The 14,562-nt window shown below is 46.3% G+C and overlaps 2 protein-coding genes across 7 annotated transcripts in view; both read left to right on the top strand.

The window, feature by feature from the left end:
• Positions 1 to 14,562, top strand: part of LOC103349464 (translation initiation factor IF-2) — a 782,466-nt gene that overhangs the window by 158,300 nt on the left and 609,604 nt on the right. The window lies entirely within an intron of this gene.
• Positions 1 to 14,562, top strand: part of NXPH1 (neurexophilin 1) — a 315,544-nt gene that overhangs the window by 1,582 nt on the left and 299,400 nt on the right. For 3 of the 4 annotated variants that reach the window (XM_051853330.2, XM_051853332.2, XM_051853331.2), the window contains exon 2: positions 319 to 482. In XM_051853330.2, coding sequence (XP_051709290.1) covers positions 429 to 482 — 54 coding nt within the window. In that variant the 5' untranslated portion in view covers positions 319 to 428. Of the gene's footprint in view, positions 1 to 2; positions 483 to 14,562 lie in introns of those variants that run through there. The other variant, XM_070059796.1, reaches the window with a different exon arrangement.

The following is a 14,562-nucleotide window of genomic DNA, read 5'->3' as shown; positions in this document are numbered from 1 at the left end:
CTGCCAGAGACGGTCGGGCTCGCAACCAGGCTGCATGCACGCGGCTCCCTGTGTCCCGCCGGCTCTGGCCTCCGCTGCCCGAGAACTCGCACCCTAGGAGCGCAGGGCGCACGGAGCCCCTCGCCCCGCCGCCCGGCTGCCTGCGGACAGCGCGCTGGCTCCTTGGAGGCGCTGGATTTACTCGCTTTTCAATTTTTCGCATTCCCCGCCCGATTCTCCTGGTCTACCCCTCCCCGCCACGACCCCCTCTCCCCGCTTGCTCGCCAAGCCTAACCTTGCCCGCGTGGTCATGGGATGTCTAATTTCATTTGTATCTAGGCTGCTGAGAGCGCTCCTTGCTCCGTAAAGTGGATGTCAGGTGGATCTATGTTTTTGAAGGAACAAAGACTCAGCGAAGGCACCGCCAAGGAAGTTTGAGACGCGGGAGGATGCAGGCTGCGTGCTGGTACGTGCTTCTCCTCCTGCAGCCCACCGTGTACTTGGTAAGTCGCGGCGGGTCAGGCGCCTTTGCCACCCTGCTCTGGCTGCGGGGCGAGGCACCTGGGCGCGCTTGGGAGGAGGGTGAGGCCACCAGTTCAGCGACAGCAGCATTCTTAACGACTGCTTTGGAACAACTTTGGCAAGCTGGTCTCCAGATCCCTGCGGGATTTTCACATCCCCGTTTCCTGCCCCAGTCCCCCCTTTTCCTGTGCGTGATTCTGAGCAGCGGCTTGGGCGCCCTAGACGCCCAGAAACCAAGGAGGCAGTGGGACAGGATGCTTTATGGGCGAAAGGACAGAGAGAAGGGGTGGACGGCACGGAGCGCTAGCATTTCATGCCTAGAGTTTAAACTAAGGGAAATGGGTATAGGGCTGGGGAGTGGGAGGCATGAATCTGCCAGGGTCTGAGACTTTGAAAGTGATTCTACGCACCCTCTCCTGCAGCTTGGAGATGTGGTACGGGAAGAAACTAACTTTCTCTGACTTGCCAGGGTTCAGACAGGAGAAGTTGAACTCTTAGGGGCACAGAGAGCCATCAGAGTTAGGTGAGAGGTGCTCCAACGACCATGGCTCCTCTTCTCTCCTAACCTCTCCTTCCCACCAAATGACTGAACCCTGGCTTAGGCGCTGAGCCTCTTCCCGGGGGACTGCCAGGCCTTGTTAACAAGGAGGGAATCCTTAACAAAGCCACGGCCCGACTCCTTCAAGAGCGGGGGCTCTGGCGTGGGGACTTCGCACGCGGTTGGAACCAGGCTTCAGGGAGAAGCGCTTTGTTGTGGTGAAAGGGGACCTGTGGGCACCACGCTGAGCCGAGGAGCGTGCGATTTCTCAGGTCTGGCTTCTAGGAGGACCAGGGACACTCGCACCCTGCTGGTGAAGTTGTGCTCAGCGTACCAACCTCCCTACATCATCCAAGTCCGCGAGAGCGCACCGAGGGCTCAGAGTGTTCTGGTTAGAGACGTGGAGCGCTAGAGCAGCCAGAACTCTCTGGAGGGCCTGGATAAATGGGATTGGGGGTGGTGCTGGCGACCCTCAATCGCGAGTCTCCGAACCAGCAAGCCTGAGAGCGATAGGGTTTTTAATCCTTGCAATTGACAGCGTTTCTCTGCCGTTGCCGTGGCGCATGTTTCTGCATTGCTGCGAGTTGTGTGAATTGTGTGTTTGTGATTGTGCGAGTGCGTGTGTGTGTGTGCGCGCGAATATATATGTTCAAGGGGTTTCAGCTTCAATCCCCGATGTTGCCTGTCTTTGCTCCTTTATCGTGTGACCGTAGCAGCTGCGGACGCCAGAGGGCGCTGCGCATCAGTGTCCTCGCCCATAGGACACCTTGGGGTAAACAGGTGAAAGCCGGGGCAGCCAATGAAAAAGAACAGCATTTCTGACCGTCACCGAAGTCTGTGCCTTCCCCCGCTGGAACGCACACGGAATGCAAAGAGAGTCCTTCCCATTGCCCATTTCAATCACCCTTGCCTTTACCTGTGCCCAGTAAGCCCACTGACATTGAGATCCCAGAGCTGAGGACAGAAAGTTTGGTTAGAAGAAATGCAGATTTCTTTTTTAAAACAGAGATAGGGAGGCGAGAGGAGTGCCAAGTGAGAGCCAGAGAGGAGGAACACTAACGATTCCCTTGACCGTCCTCACCTGCCTGCCCCCTCCTCTGCACACCTTTGCGGGCGGCCTGAACCTCGGGACTGTTCTTATGTCCTTGGGCTGTGCTCACATCACACGGCAAGGGCTCGCGGCTGTGGTGCAGTTTATTGCTCGGAGCAAGTATTTCGATAGTCTGGAAAATAATCTATCAAAAGCAGAAGTGAAATCAATACGTTGTGTTAAATTTTAAATGTGTTTGTTGGCAGTTAAACCGTTTTCCACTCATTACAACAACAGTGCTGGATTTATTCTAATGTGCTGCGTTCTCAACAACAAGCGCATTAATTCTCCTTTAATTGTAAACTGGGAGCATTTGAAAACCATTCAGTGTGCAAATTATGCTGATTCAATTACCGTTTAGTTACAGACTTCATTACCTGAATGCCTTTTGGCGATACAGAGAAAGGAGACAATTTTTCCAATTTCACTCAAAACAATACAAAATGTGAACAATAAAATAGAGAGGGTGAGTTAGAAGTCCATTCTTTTCTCTCTGATCTAAAGTTGTTTGGTGTGTCGGGGATTAGAAAGCACAGGAACCCCCAAACAAAGGGCTGATGGCCCTGACCCAGGGTGGTACCTCCAGGATTGTAATCCCAGGGTTATTTGCCAGCACAATTTGGAGCTGTTTGCCTGGAGGAGCAGGAAGCTGACTTTTACCATGGAAATGAATTTAGGAGGGTGAGGTGGGCAGTCAAGTCAGGATGCTTGCAGGCAGATAAAGAAGCAGGGAGCCTTGATTAAAACTCTGGGGTGATGAGCAGATCAAGAAATAATCGTGGTTTTCTCCATCTATTTCATTAAACATCAGATACAGTAATTGAATTGAGCATTTATTTGTTGCTGCACCCAAGTACATCTCAGTCCTTTGGAAGAACCTGCAGTAGACCCACGCAGGTTGTCAGTAGCTGCTTCAAGTTACCTCCAAGAAGGCAAAGGTGACAAAAACATTGTTGTGTGTGTTTCCCTTGAACTGACATAGTCAGGGAAGAATTTCATGAGTAATATTTTGTTTTGATGAGCTCACAACACAAGTTATTTGACTGGAACACTCGATTTGTGTCCTGTCTCCTAGCTGTTACCTGCAGTGCACCTTTCTCTTTAAATCCATGCACTCCCAGTTATGTTTCTGAAGGAGTAGCCCCTAAAATTATATCCAGGGAGCAAGGTATCTCCTTTATGGAAAAATTTAGGCTTTTGCTTATAGAAAAAAAATTTTAAATCCTTCCACATTTGGGAAGAGTTTTTTTTTAATAATAATAAAAAAAAAACAACCATGTACAGCAGATCTGCGCTTCAGACTACGCCAGTTACCTATTTGGATGAATCTTCTCAGCGTATGCTCCTTGGCCCAGGGCTCTTTGCCTGTTCAAAGGTTAAGGCTTTTGTGTTTATAGAAATGGATCTGCCCTAGTTTAAACTAGAAGCTTCTTTTAGTACTGCAATGAAAAGCTAATTAGAAACATATTTGCAAAGTTACTTCCTGAAGCATATTAGCTAACATATCAAAAATCACCACAGGGCAAGATCCAGCTACAAAAGTGCAGGGATGGGAAACAATCTTTTGAAAATAAAAGTAAGGAAACATTTCACTTGATTGAATGTTGAGTATTATAGGTTGAAAGGTCTGAATTTAGTTGGAGAGGAATCTATGACAACAATGCTTGTTAAGATTTTTAACAGTCCTGGAATCTTTATTCTCTTGTCAGCTCTGGACTGATTCCAAGATATTTTCAGTGTGATGTAATAGCTTTGAATGGAATTGAAGCACACTCTGGATAAACTAGGAAAATGTGGTTTCTTACTGTAAAGAATGGGGTTCTAAATTGAGTTATTCTCAGTGGATGAAGTGGAAACTGAGACCGCACAGAAGAACATTCTCCTGCAGAAAATGTGGTGCTCTGTTTGGGAGTTCCCCTGTGATAATTCTCAGACAGAGATTTGAGTCTAATGAGTCTTCTTTGGGCACGGCAAAGCAAAAGTTACTGACAGTTGAGTCCAGAGACTCTTACAAGGAGTTGCATGATGTTAGCACTACTCTAATAAGGACAGTTCCTGTCAGTTCTGTTAGGAATTAAGATTGCCTATCACCTGGTTGCCTTTTAGGCCAAAAATTGGTCAAGAATTGAAGATCCTTTTTATACCTTGCACCACAACATTTTTGAGCCATCTATCCCCTGTATTTTAGGGTGTCCTTAATGGAATTCTACAATGATTGTTTATAGATTTAAAGAATGTGTGATATACCCAGAGGATACTAACTGCACCTTTAGAAGCCAGTTTGGATAAGTGACACCCAAGAGGAGGGGGGCTGGTAAGGATCATTGAAGCTGGGGCAAAAGCAGAGGGAAATCCCCAATGTCCATCCTTTGGTGTAAGTATACATACTTCCATTCCTTTGAAAATTAAGTCAGCTGCTTACTGAAAATTTCAATTTGAGCATACTCCTGCAGGTAAACTAAATACAATAAATGAGCTACCTACCCATGGGTCTTAGGTGTTTCCTATTAAAGCAATTTTTTGGGGGGGCAGTACTAAAAGTTCCCCATCAGGCTGCATTTCCTAGCTAGTCCACCACAGGCCAGCCTTTCAGATGCAGGATTAAATCCAGACTTTTTAAAGGGTCTTTGCCTCAAGTATCACTAGAGAACTCCCAGTCCTCAGATACATTCATCCCAGAGCTCTGTGGGACAGAGAACTTGCTTCTATTCCTGGCTTTCCAGGGAGTTTATCTTGGTCTAGGGCCTTCTAGTGATAGCTTCCGGGGAACTGCCTTCAGTGTTAGGAGAGACCCAGAATTGCTCCAACTCACTCAGCGGTATTTTCCTGGAAAGCCATTAAACGCATGGCTCCTCTTTGTGTGAAGTTGATTTCTATTTGGCTTTGAATTGTTGACTGCTATTTCCCCCTTAATGAAAGTGTTGTCTGGGTGAAAAATATATATCGGGTGGATGGGAAATTGGTTGGCTTTTTTTTTTTTTTTTTTTTTGAGATAGGTGCCTAGTGTCCTACTTTTTTATCTGAGGGAAGATTTTCCACAGACTACAGAAATTGACAGCATTGTCCCGGGTAATAACTGCCGTCGACAATATTTTCTAAAGGGCATTTGAGAGATGAAAGCATTTGGATATTGCTTTTTCAAATAAGCAATTTTCTGTCTTGGGCTTCTTTGATTTTATAGAGTGGGGTGGAGTGGGGAGCAGTAGGGGAGAAGGGGCCATGCTTTGATAAAGCGACTCCTGTTCTGAAATACTCAGGCGCTTTTCAGGTTCCCCAGGAATTCCCGGTTCTGAAGAGCCCTCAATGGATTCAGCTCCAGAGGCGTTGCTATCAGGTCAAAAAGGGAATCCCAGGAATGGACAATGGCACTGTTTTGCACTCCCCAGTCCACACAGCAAGCCAATGAATGCTTTGAGAGTTTGCCTGCTCTCAAGTGCCAACTTAGAACATGGGCATTCTTTTTACCAAACAAAGAGCCTAGCTTTGATTCAAGCCAGGAAAGTTACTTTGGGGTAGCCAGTCCTTTAGCGGCATCAGGTCTCAGGTTAAGACCGTTATCAGCCCTCGCCATTTTAATTAGGAGGCGGCGGGCAAGCCTGACCATAGAGCGCCGTCGGGTCAGCGGCTCCGGGGCGCAGCGGGGTCGCAGGGTGGACCTACGCGCTCGCCTTCTCCTGCGTCCTCTCTACCATTTGCCTGGCTGGTCCCGCCGCCCGTTTGCAGGAAGTTGCGGTCTTGATTTATCCCTCATCAGGTTCCCCACCAGCTCTTTTCCTCCGTGTCAGCATTCGCCCCTCCCGAAGCTTGGTAAACACAGCGCGGCATTTTTCTGCCGCCGATTGGCATGTTGACGACTCCGCTTGAAGGAATGTGACAATAAAGTGGGAAACCAAAGCTTGGCAAGCACTTAATCAAGGATAAAAAGGTTCCGCTGTAAGGATGTCACTCAATTTATTGTGAAAGTCGAATGAATTACGTTTAATGAAAGTGCTCCCCAGATGAATATTACCAGCAATTTCCTGAGTTGGCTCTGTCAGCTTGAGCTGAGGAAATGCCAGCCTAGATCAGAGAAGCGCGCCGGTCTCAATTACTATGCAACCCTTCCAGGAGCGGCTTTTTATTGAGATGATATATATTGGCGGCTTCTTCGTGGCCCTGCGCGCGCCCGAGAGCGCATTTGCGCGTTTTCCAAGTTTGCCGTCCGCCCCCGCGGGTTGCTGGCTGTTGTTTAAACTTCGGATGAGGCGCCGCATCTTTGCTGCGGGCTGAAAACCTAACTACCTCCTTTGTAAACAGCTTCCGTTAGTATATTTACTGCGAGGTGGGGGGCTGGTGGGGTGTGTGTAGGGGGTTGGGAGTGGGGCTGAGAGACTTCCCATGCTAGAGTGCCCTTTATTGTGGAAATAGGGTGTCTAGTCGGGCCGGGCCTCTGGATCGTGGACAGCGAGGTGGCAGCAGGAGAGGGGGCGTTGGGCTGGTGCGCCCCGTGGGGTCCCCGGAGCTGCGAGAGATCACCGGGTGCCTCTCGGGTAGCGGCTGGAGAAAAGCTTCCCCCCCACTCCTCCCTTTAAATTAATGAGCGTATTTTACTCATTCAAGCCGGAAATACGATGGGGAGGGGGGTGTACAGGCCGCTGCCAGAGCGCATCGTCTCATCTGCATGAGAATGGAGAACCGGGAGGCTTTTCTTGTACCGTTTCTTTCTCCCACAATATGACAAATTGCAGCTTAGAAAAACCGAGTGTTTCCTTAGAAACTGGCTCGCTGGGGCTCTGCGCGTCCTGGCTGGACCTGCCTCCGTCCGGGCCTCGCCCGTCACCCGAGCCGCCCTAATGGGTTCTGACGGCGAGGATCCGAGCATCGGCTGCCGAGGGCGCACAGCGAGGCCAGCGCTCCCCACCACCAGAGGGAGGGGGCGTCTCCGGCACACTTCCCGGCCTGTGTGTCAGCCCCCTCCCCACTATTAGAGTTGAATGGCCATTTCAAGCCATCTTCTACGGAAATAAGCCAGGAACCTTCTTCGACGTAGGCTTCCTACCCTCGACTCGGAAACTCAAGTCCTCTGCCCAAAGTGCCGTGTTCCGGGGCCGGGACAGGCTTTCCAGCTGGAGCCGCCGCCGCCGCCGCCGCCCCTGCGGGCCTTATTGTCTACTTTTAGCCTCTGGTGACCTCGAGCAATCCCGACAGGTTTAGGAAAACACCGGTGCAGCCCTCACGCGTCCGGACCCCAAGCCCTTACACCAAAGCGTCGCTTTTGGGAAACTTGTCGTCGACGCGGACGAGCTTCGGCGCTCTGGGGGCAGCAGCCTGGACTGCGGCCGTTCTCCAGGAAGAGACCGTGGGCGCCCAGACTGAACCGGGCGCGGGCGGGCAGCGAGGACCCGGGGCCGGGGAGCGACTCTTCAGCACCACGGCCAGCTCTGCGCGCCTGGGGCCTGCGGAGCGGCCGCTCTCGCCCGGGCTCCCGGCTTCTTCTAGTCCAGTTTGCGCTCCGGGCTTACGGAGACCCCTGCCCGCGGCCAGGTTGCGGTTGGTACAACCTGCTCGCCCTCGCAGTCAGTCGGGAACACCCAGCTCCGCTCGCTAGGTCCCCAGTGTGTCTTGCGGTCAGAACCCCGGGCTTGCACCCAGCCCCCTCTGCGGTTGCTGCGTCACGTGATCCCCGCAGAGTTTATGCAGAGGGAAGGCGACTCATTCTCTCCCGGTCCCACACCCCCCCTCTCACAACTCATTAAATCTACCCCTCCTCCCCCAAACAGAGCATTGCATCTGGTAATAATAGAGCTAGAAGTGGAAGCCTCATTGGACAGACAAGGAAACTGAGGCACGGAGAGGGAAACCAACTTTCAAGGAGTAAAATCATGTGGGGCAGAAATGATTCTGGCGTCACCGCTCACCTAAGGGGAGCGAGGCTAGACGTCCGCCAGAATCAGGCGCCCGTAAACGGCCGCGCGCTGGGGCTGGGTGGGGTGCGGAGAGTCCTAATTATTATGAATTTCTAAAGGAGCCGTAATTATTCACGGACAACAGGACAAACCGCGGCCCTGGCAAGGGAATCGATGTATTTGCTATCGAAAGTGCCTGGCTCGCCTTTAATGCAGACGAATGGGGATGCAGCCTCATTATTTTCTGTGGTTGGTCTCGCCGGCATCGGGCCTGTGCGGCGTGGAATCTATCATCATTAGACCGGGATGGGGCGGGGAGTGTCCTTATTTACTTACCAAACAACACCCCCCCCCCCAAGTCCCTCAAAGCTTTCAGGCCCGCACAGTCGCCGCTGCGCCTCCCCACCCTCTGTTGCGCGCTCTCTAGGGCTTCTCCGTGCGCCCTGGGGCAGACGCTGCGGTCACTTCAAGTGCGCTCGGTTCCTCCTCAACAGCGGCCACCAGGCGGATTGGATCCCGAAATAAACCGGATAATACCCTGCGTTGGCGCTAGGGGTTGTCTCATGTCAAAGGCGAAGGACGGCTGGGAAGTGTCGTTCGTTTCTCTCGCCTTAGCGCAATCAGTGCTTTCGTGACACCCGAGTGTGCACATCCCTGCAGAATTAAAGGAGCTGAAATCGGGCAAGTAGTTCTCCACGAGCCCGTGGGAGAAGTCGGCTCGCAGAAAGCCAAGCCCGCGGAAAGAGAACGCATCTGGCTGTGCAGAGGGTAGGAGATGGAATTCAAAGGGAAGGGAAGGTTTAGGAAAACTGCCCCCCAAGTGGTCTACGAGGCCCTGGCGCGATGCGCCGGCCTTCTCCGGGCGGAAGTCCGGCCAATCCGGAGCGGTTTTGCTGGTGGAGAGATGCACGCCCCCGCCCAGAGGTCGAGGCGGGACGCTGCTGGTCCGCAGGCATTTCCCCTTCTCCCTCCCACAGCGCGCACTCTCTTTTAGTGTTTCTCCCTTACAGAAGTTTTCTACCGTGCCCGCTAAGAAGCTGCTGGGAAGAAGCTTGTGTGACCCTGCGGGTGCCTCGACAGTTCCCCACAGTGCGATAGTTCTTAGGGCCAACTGAGGGGCGCGGGTGTACTGCTGGAGTCGTGGAGCGGTTCCTCCTGAGGAACAGCGGATACATTGCTGCAGACAAGGCAGGATGCGGCTTTTTTTTTTTTTTTTAAACACTAATCCCTCCTTTGTTGCAGTAAGATGATTCTAATATCTAATCATAATAGCACTAATAAGGGCAAAATTAAACAATTATGAGTGCCTGGGCATGAAATTATAATGATAGCCCCCCCCCCCCCGCCCGCCACTGAGTTTTCTTTTCCTGTAACCGCCACCTTTCAGGGTATATGGTGGTTACCTGAGTGTCTTTGTTTCAGAAACAGCCAGAGCACAGTACTAGACTGCATGATCTACTGACATCATTTCCTCTTACCCTCTTCACTTTTAGAGGCTTTGTAATTAAACTCTGTGAGATATATGTAACATACATCCAGTGGAGAGCCCTTTTATTTATATTTACGTTGCATGCTGAGAAAGGAAAATTAAGGAAGTGCTTATATTGAAATAATAAGCCTGCTTTGATATTAACAGAAATGCCCTTTTAATTTACTTTTCTCATGTCTAGAGGACTATCTTTGTGAGGCCAGACTCCACAGTCATGCCTCTTTAAAAGGAGATTTCAATAAAGTGAAAAAGACATTTATTAGCTCACACTAACTTAGAGGAACAAAAGGCCAGGCTAAGCGCTTGCTGGAAATGAGCACCACGGTCGAGTGCAGTGTGGTGCAGGGAGCTACACAGAGAGAGCTCGCTGCATTTTCCTACCTCTGCCTGCTTCTCAGCCATCACAGTGCACAAATTTACACATAGAGTGTCAGGGCCTTCCAGCCAACACAGTTACCACAGTGCAAACTGGCAGGAATTTTTGTGAAATTCAAAATCAGATGCTAAAAGGAAGGAGGCACTGATTTCCTTCTTTAAGAGGAAAAACTCATGACTGACAGGCTTGGGGGAAATTCCCTGTCTTAGCAGGGCCGTTTTCACTGACAGGTTAAACCCATGGATAGACAGAGAGCAGAGAAAGGCTGGTACGAATCTATGGAGCTACCTCTTTGAAGGAGTCCATAGAAAAGTATTGTGGAACATCTTTTTGTTTTCATAAGTTACTGGATTTGAAATTTCAGCTTGGTTCAGACATTACTATTTTCTCAAGAGGAATCTGGTTTCTGACACTGAACAGTTGCCCTATTTTAGAATTTTTGGATATAGACTGAAAGCAATTGCGGTAGAGAGAAACTACTGACATGATAGCTGGAATTTCCGTCATGTACATATACTCTAACTGAACTTTAGAAAGTGATTCTTCTCCTTGTAACCTTGTAGTGGATGTTATTAGAGGCCCACAGGTATATAAAATAGCTTATATAAAATTAATGGACTGCTTTACATTCACAATCTCTTACTTGTGAAGCTCTTGTAAAATATTGCATCTATTTAAAATAGGAAGAATATAAAGTCAAGTTTGGTGTGCAATCAATAGTTGTAAATGGTTCAGTGAAATATTTGATTGTTTTGAGTGAGCTTGACAATGTGATGGAAATTTATTGTCCGTCTTTGTGCACTGATGTGCTAATCATAAGGCTGCCCCTTCTTTTATGTACTTGACTTGCACTGCAACTGATTGTTAAGATTCATTCCAAGGTAACCTCTAAGTAAGTGATCACAATTTCAGGAAAGATGCATTTATTGACCTACTAGCTTACAATGTCACTCACAAATGAGAAAGAAAAATGCTCTCAAACATTGTTTCAATATTTTGTTTTAAATGACTAACACTGTATTATTGAAGTTGTAGACTATTGATATTTTGTGTATTTTAAAAATAAGTAAATGGATAGAAGTTTTACTTTAACCACACATTTCATAAAAGTGAAAGAAATCTCTTTATGATTTCTGCAGGCAAAATTTAGAAAAATTTGATATCTTCATTCTTTCCTTCCTCTAAACATATTAAAAACTACATTCTCTCATTCATTCTGTTACTTGCCTTATGGATATCTAGGAAATGCCAAAACTCCTACCATAAACTTCTTTATTTTCCTTACTGTGCATTTTTATTGCAAGAATGAAATCTCCCCTCCCCCCCACTGCCCCGGCCTTATTCAATTAAGAATTATACGTGGCCAAAGCTCATGGTGACATTTAAAAAATCAGTTCCTCTCCCAATTTCACTCTGAGTTTAAGCAGAATAGCATTTACCCCTTTGCAGTAGAAGAAGAAAAAAAAAACACTGTTGTGCTAACAGCTCCTATAAATTGAAGAAAATTCCTGGACTTACAAATTGGCTACATATATTGATGACGCTGCCCAATACTTGATGGAAAACAAAAATGTGGGCTGGGTTATATGAGACCCATTATATTTTCAATGAGAATGCCATAATTAATCTCAAGTTTAATTCTAAAACCTATTTATAGAATGATGTATGGTGTTGTATTGTTGAAGCAGCTGTGCTATTGGTAACAGGGCTGTCTACATGATTTCTAAAATTGAAATTATAAAATACCTCTACTCACACATCTTTTCCAGTTATTTGTGAATGGCTTCCTTCAACCTGGCACCATCATTGATTGATTTTATGGAATTGCATAGAAAGGTGCAGACCACTGTGTGGGAAGTTATTCATGCATGGTCAGTGTGCTGTTTCTCTGATCTTGATGTGACGCTTAATTGCTATTGATGTGGAGATACTGCAGAATATGGTGGAGTTTTTGCCTGTTTCATGAGAAATATGTAAGTGAATGATGAGAGCCTCATGTTAGATTTTCAGCCTTCTTTCTTTTGGCAGAATTATGAGCAGCTGCACCAAAGAGGCAGCCGCAATCTCTAGTCATTATCAAACGAACGTGAACCTGGCATTAGTATGTGTGAACTGAGCTAACAGTTTTGGATCTGCACCTCTTGAACAAATGTTCTGAAGTGTGAAAGCGTGAAAAGTGCATGATTTGGCCCAGGATGTTTAATCCTGCCTTGCATTCTTGACTGAAATCCTTCACAATTAGAATGATTAATTAATATGTAGCCAGATGCATTTGCATAGATTTATGGATTTCTCTCCTTTAATATCCCTTGAATAAAAAATGGTAGAAAGAGTGAGAGGCTTTAAAAGAAAATCCACATGCTCAGAAATGACTGATATCCTCCCAAAGACCATCCCCAAGCTTCCGATGATGTCATGGCACCTGATCAAGCGTCAGTGTTAGATATAGAAAAGTGATGAGGAAAAAGTGGTGACTTCTTGGTTCTGATGAAGATTTGGGCACAAAAGGGAGGAGAAATCCCCTTTGTGGGTTTTGCAGGATCTCTCTTTCTTACTCTCATTTTTAAAGAAAGAAGCGTTTAAAAAGGAGGAAAAGGGGGAAGATAATGACAGTGTATTTTCTTAATTCTGTAAACTTTGGCGAACAACTTCTCAGATCCTCAATTTCCTCATATATAATATGAGTTTAATAAAATGTATTATACCATAAAGTTATTATTGAAAGTTCACTGTATTAATGTGTTACAGAGCTTGGAAAAGTGTCTGGTACATAGCAATGGTGAATAAGTAAAGAAAATAGTCTTTCTACCCTTCATGGAAAAGGTTTCTTCACCAGGTTTCTGTGAGTTCTCAGGACACTGTTTATAGGAATGACACACAAAGGCTAATTCTACTCTGGACCATCTTTTGTTTTCCTCTTTCTGCTAGTTGATTGCTATACAATTGCCCAATAGTGCCCAGAAAGCCATATGTATTTAATGTTGATAGTAACCATTGTGATTAAAACCAGAAGAAAATGGCCATTTCTACAGTCACTAGCCAGCTGTTTATAGAAATGAGAGAAATCATCGACAAGGCTCAATGAATACATTGCCTAATTGAAATGAGAATCCCTGGGATGTTTTAATTTCAGGTGCTAAACACTGTAGGCATCTATTAAGATCTGATTTTAAAAATTGATTGATTTACATACAGTATTTACTTTTAATTACTTTTAACACTTGAAATCCTCTTAAAAGTTGCCCATAGCGCAATAAAAATTGATAGCCTACAGAATTTTAACATCCATGGACCTTTGGTCAGGAGATAGTGATGGTTTTTCTCCATTGAAATTCATTCTAACCAAACATCTGTGTGTGGCAGCACATTAACTCTGCAGAATAATCAGATAAAATAATATGGTGGAATAAAGCTATAATCTCTGTCATAACTGCTCATGTGTCTTCTATAGGCTGCCTTCTTTGAGAGGATTGTCTGGGTACCAAAGAAGAGTTCCTGTATAAACGCGAGTGTCTTGGATTTAATGAGAATAGGGAAAGTGTAGGGATAACTACAATGGCTCTTATGTTCTACTTCCTGTTTATATACTGTACCAAGCACTGAGCCAGTACTCTACTATGGAGTTTTTTCATGTAGTTCTTTTCACAACCATATAAAATGATAGATACTTCTTATTATTGTTAGGTTCCTGCTAATATCATTAATAGCAACAGTAATATGACCATCCTAGTGATATTAGTGATAACACTCCATTGTAGAGATGAGGCATTGAGAGTGTGATTGTCTAGTACAAGTGACAAGATTCTATCCCAGGCAGTCTTATTCTTGAACTAAGGATTTAAATTACTACACCATAATGTGTGTATGTGTGTGTGTACACACACATACATGCACATGCACACATAGTGGAGAAGTGGGGTAATGAATCTCATATTAAATTGTTTTGAAAGAAGTCACTATATTGCTTTCCATTTTAATGAACAGCCCTCCTTTCTCCAGCCCTGGACAGACCTCACTTGGGTATGAAGTTGGACATAAAATGGCAGTTGTATTATTGTACTTTAGTAGTTTTATTAGATGTAGTTTTATTCTTAAGGGAATTCCTATCAAATTATTCCCCTACCCACCCTGTTTGAGGATGGTAAGCTAAGGTTTGATGATGGCTGTGACTCTAGCATTTGCTGAGGGCATATGGGACACAAGCTTTTTAGGAAGTTACTTCTATTGACCTGGCCAACATGAAAAATGATCCATGGGCCTCAGGGTAATGTAATAAGTGAGACCGGGGCATAAAACACAGCCTTACAGTCATCTGTGATCGAGTTTAAAATGATGCATAGCATCTGTATCTTTCCTGACAAGTCACACACATATGTTTTGAATTATTTGCCATGTCTGGGCAGGAGAAGGTGGAGGGAGCAGGGGATAACCACATGCACATGACATAAACACCAGGTTTCCTGTGGCATTTATTCTCATTAATTTATTCTCATTTATTCTCATTACTGGTACCTTACGTGATGTCAATGGGAGATGTGCAAGTCCACATTATTCTATAAGTAAAATCTTTATACAATGATATAGAGTAAGATACTTTCAAAAAATCTGTTTTGCTTAATATTTTACAGTCAAAATAGTTCCACTTACCTGGGTTAGCATAGGCATGTCCATTACATTCTGGAT

This window comes from Oryctolagus cuniculus, chromosome 16 (assembly GCF_964237555.1).
Source record: "Oryctolagus cuniculus chromosome 16, mOryCun1.1, whole genome shotgun sequence".
Lineage (NCBI taxonomy): Eukaryota > Metazoa > Chordata > Mammalia > Lagomorpha > Leporidae > Oryctolagus > Oryctolagus cuniculus.
The sequence above is the reverse complement of the archived record's forward strand: the minus strand, read 5'-3'. Positions and strand labels throughout refer to the sequence as shown.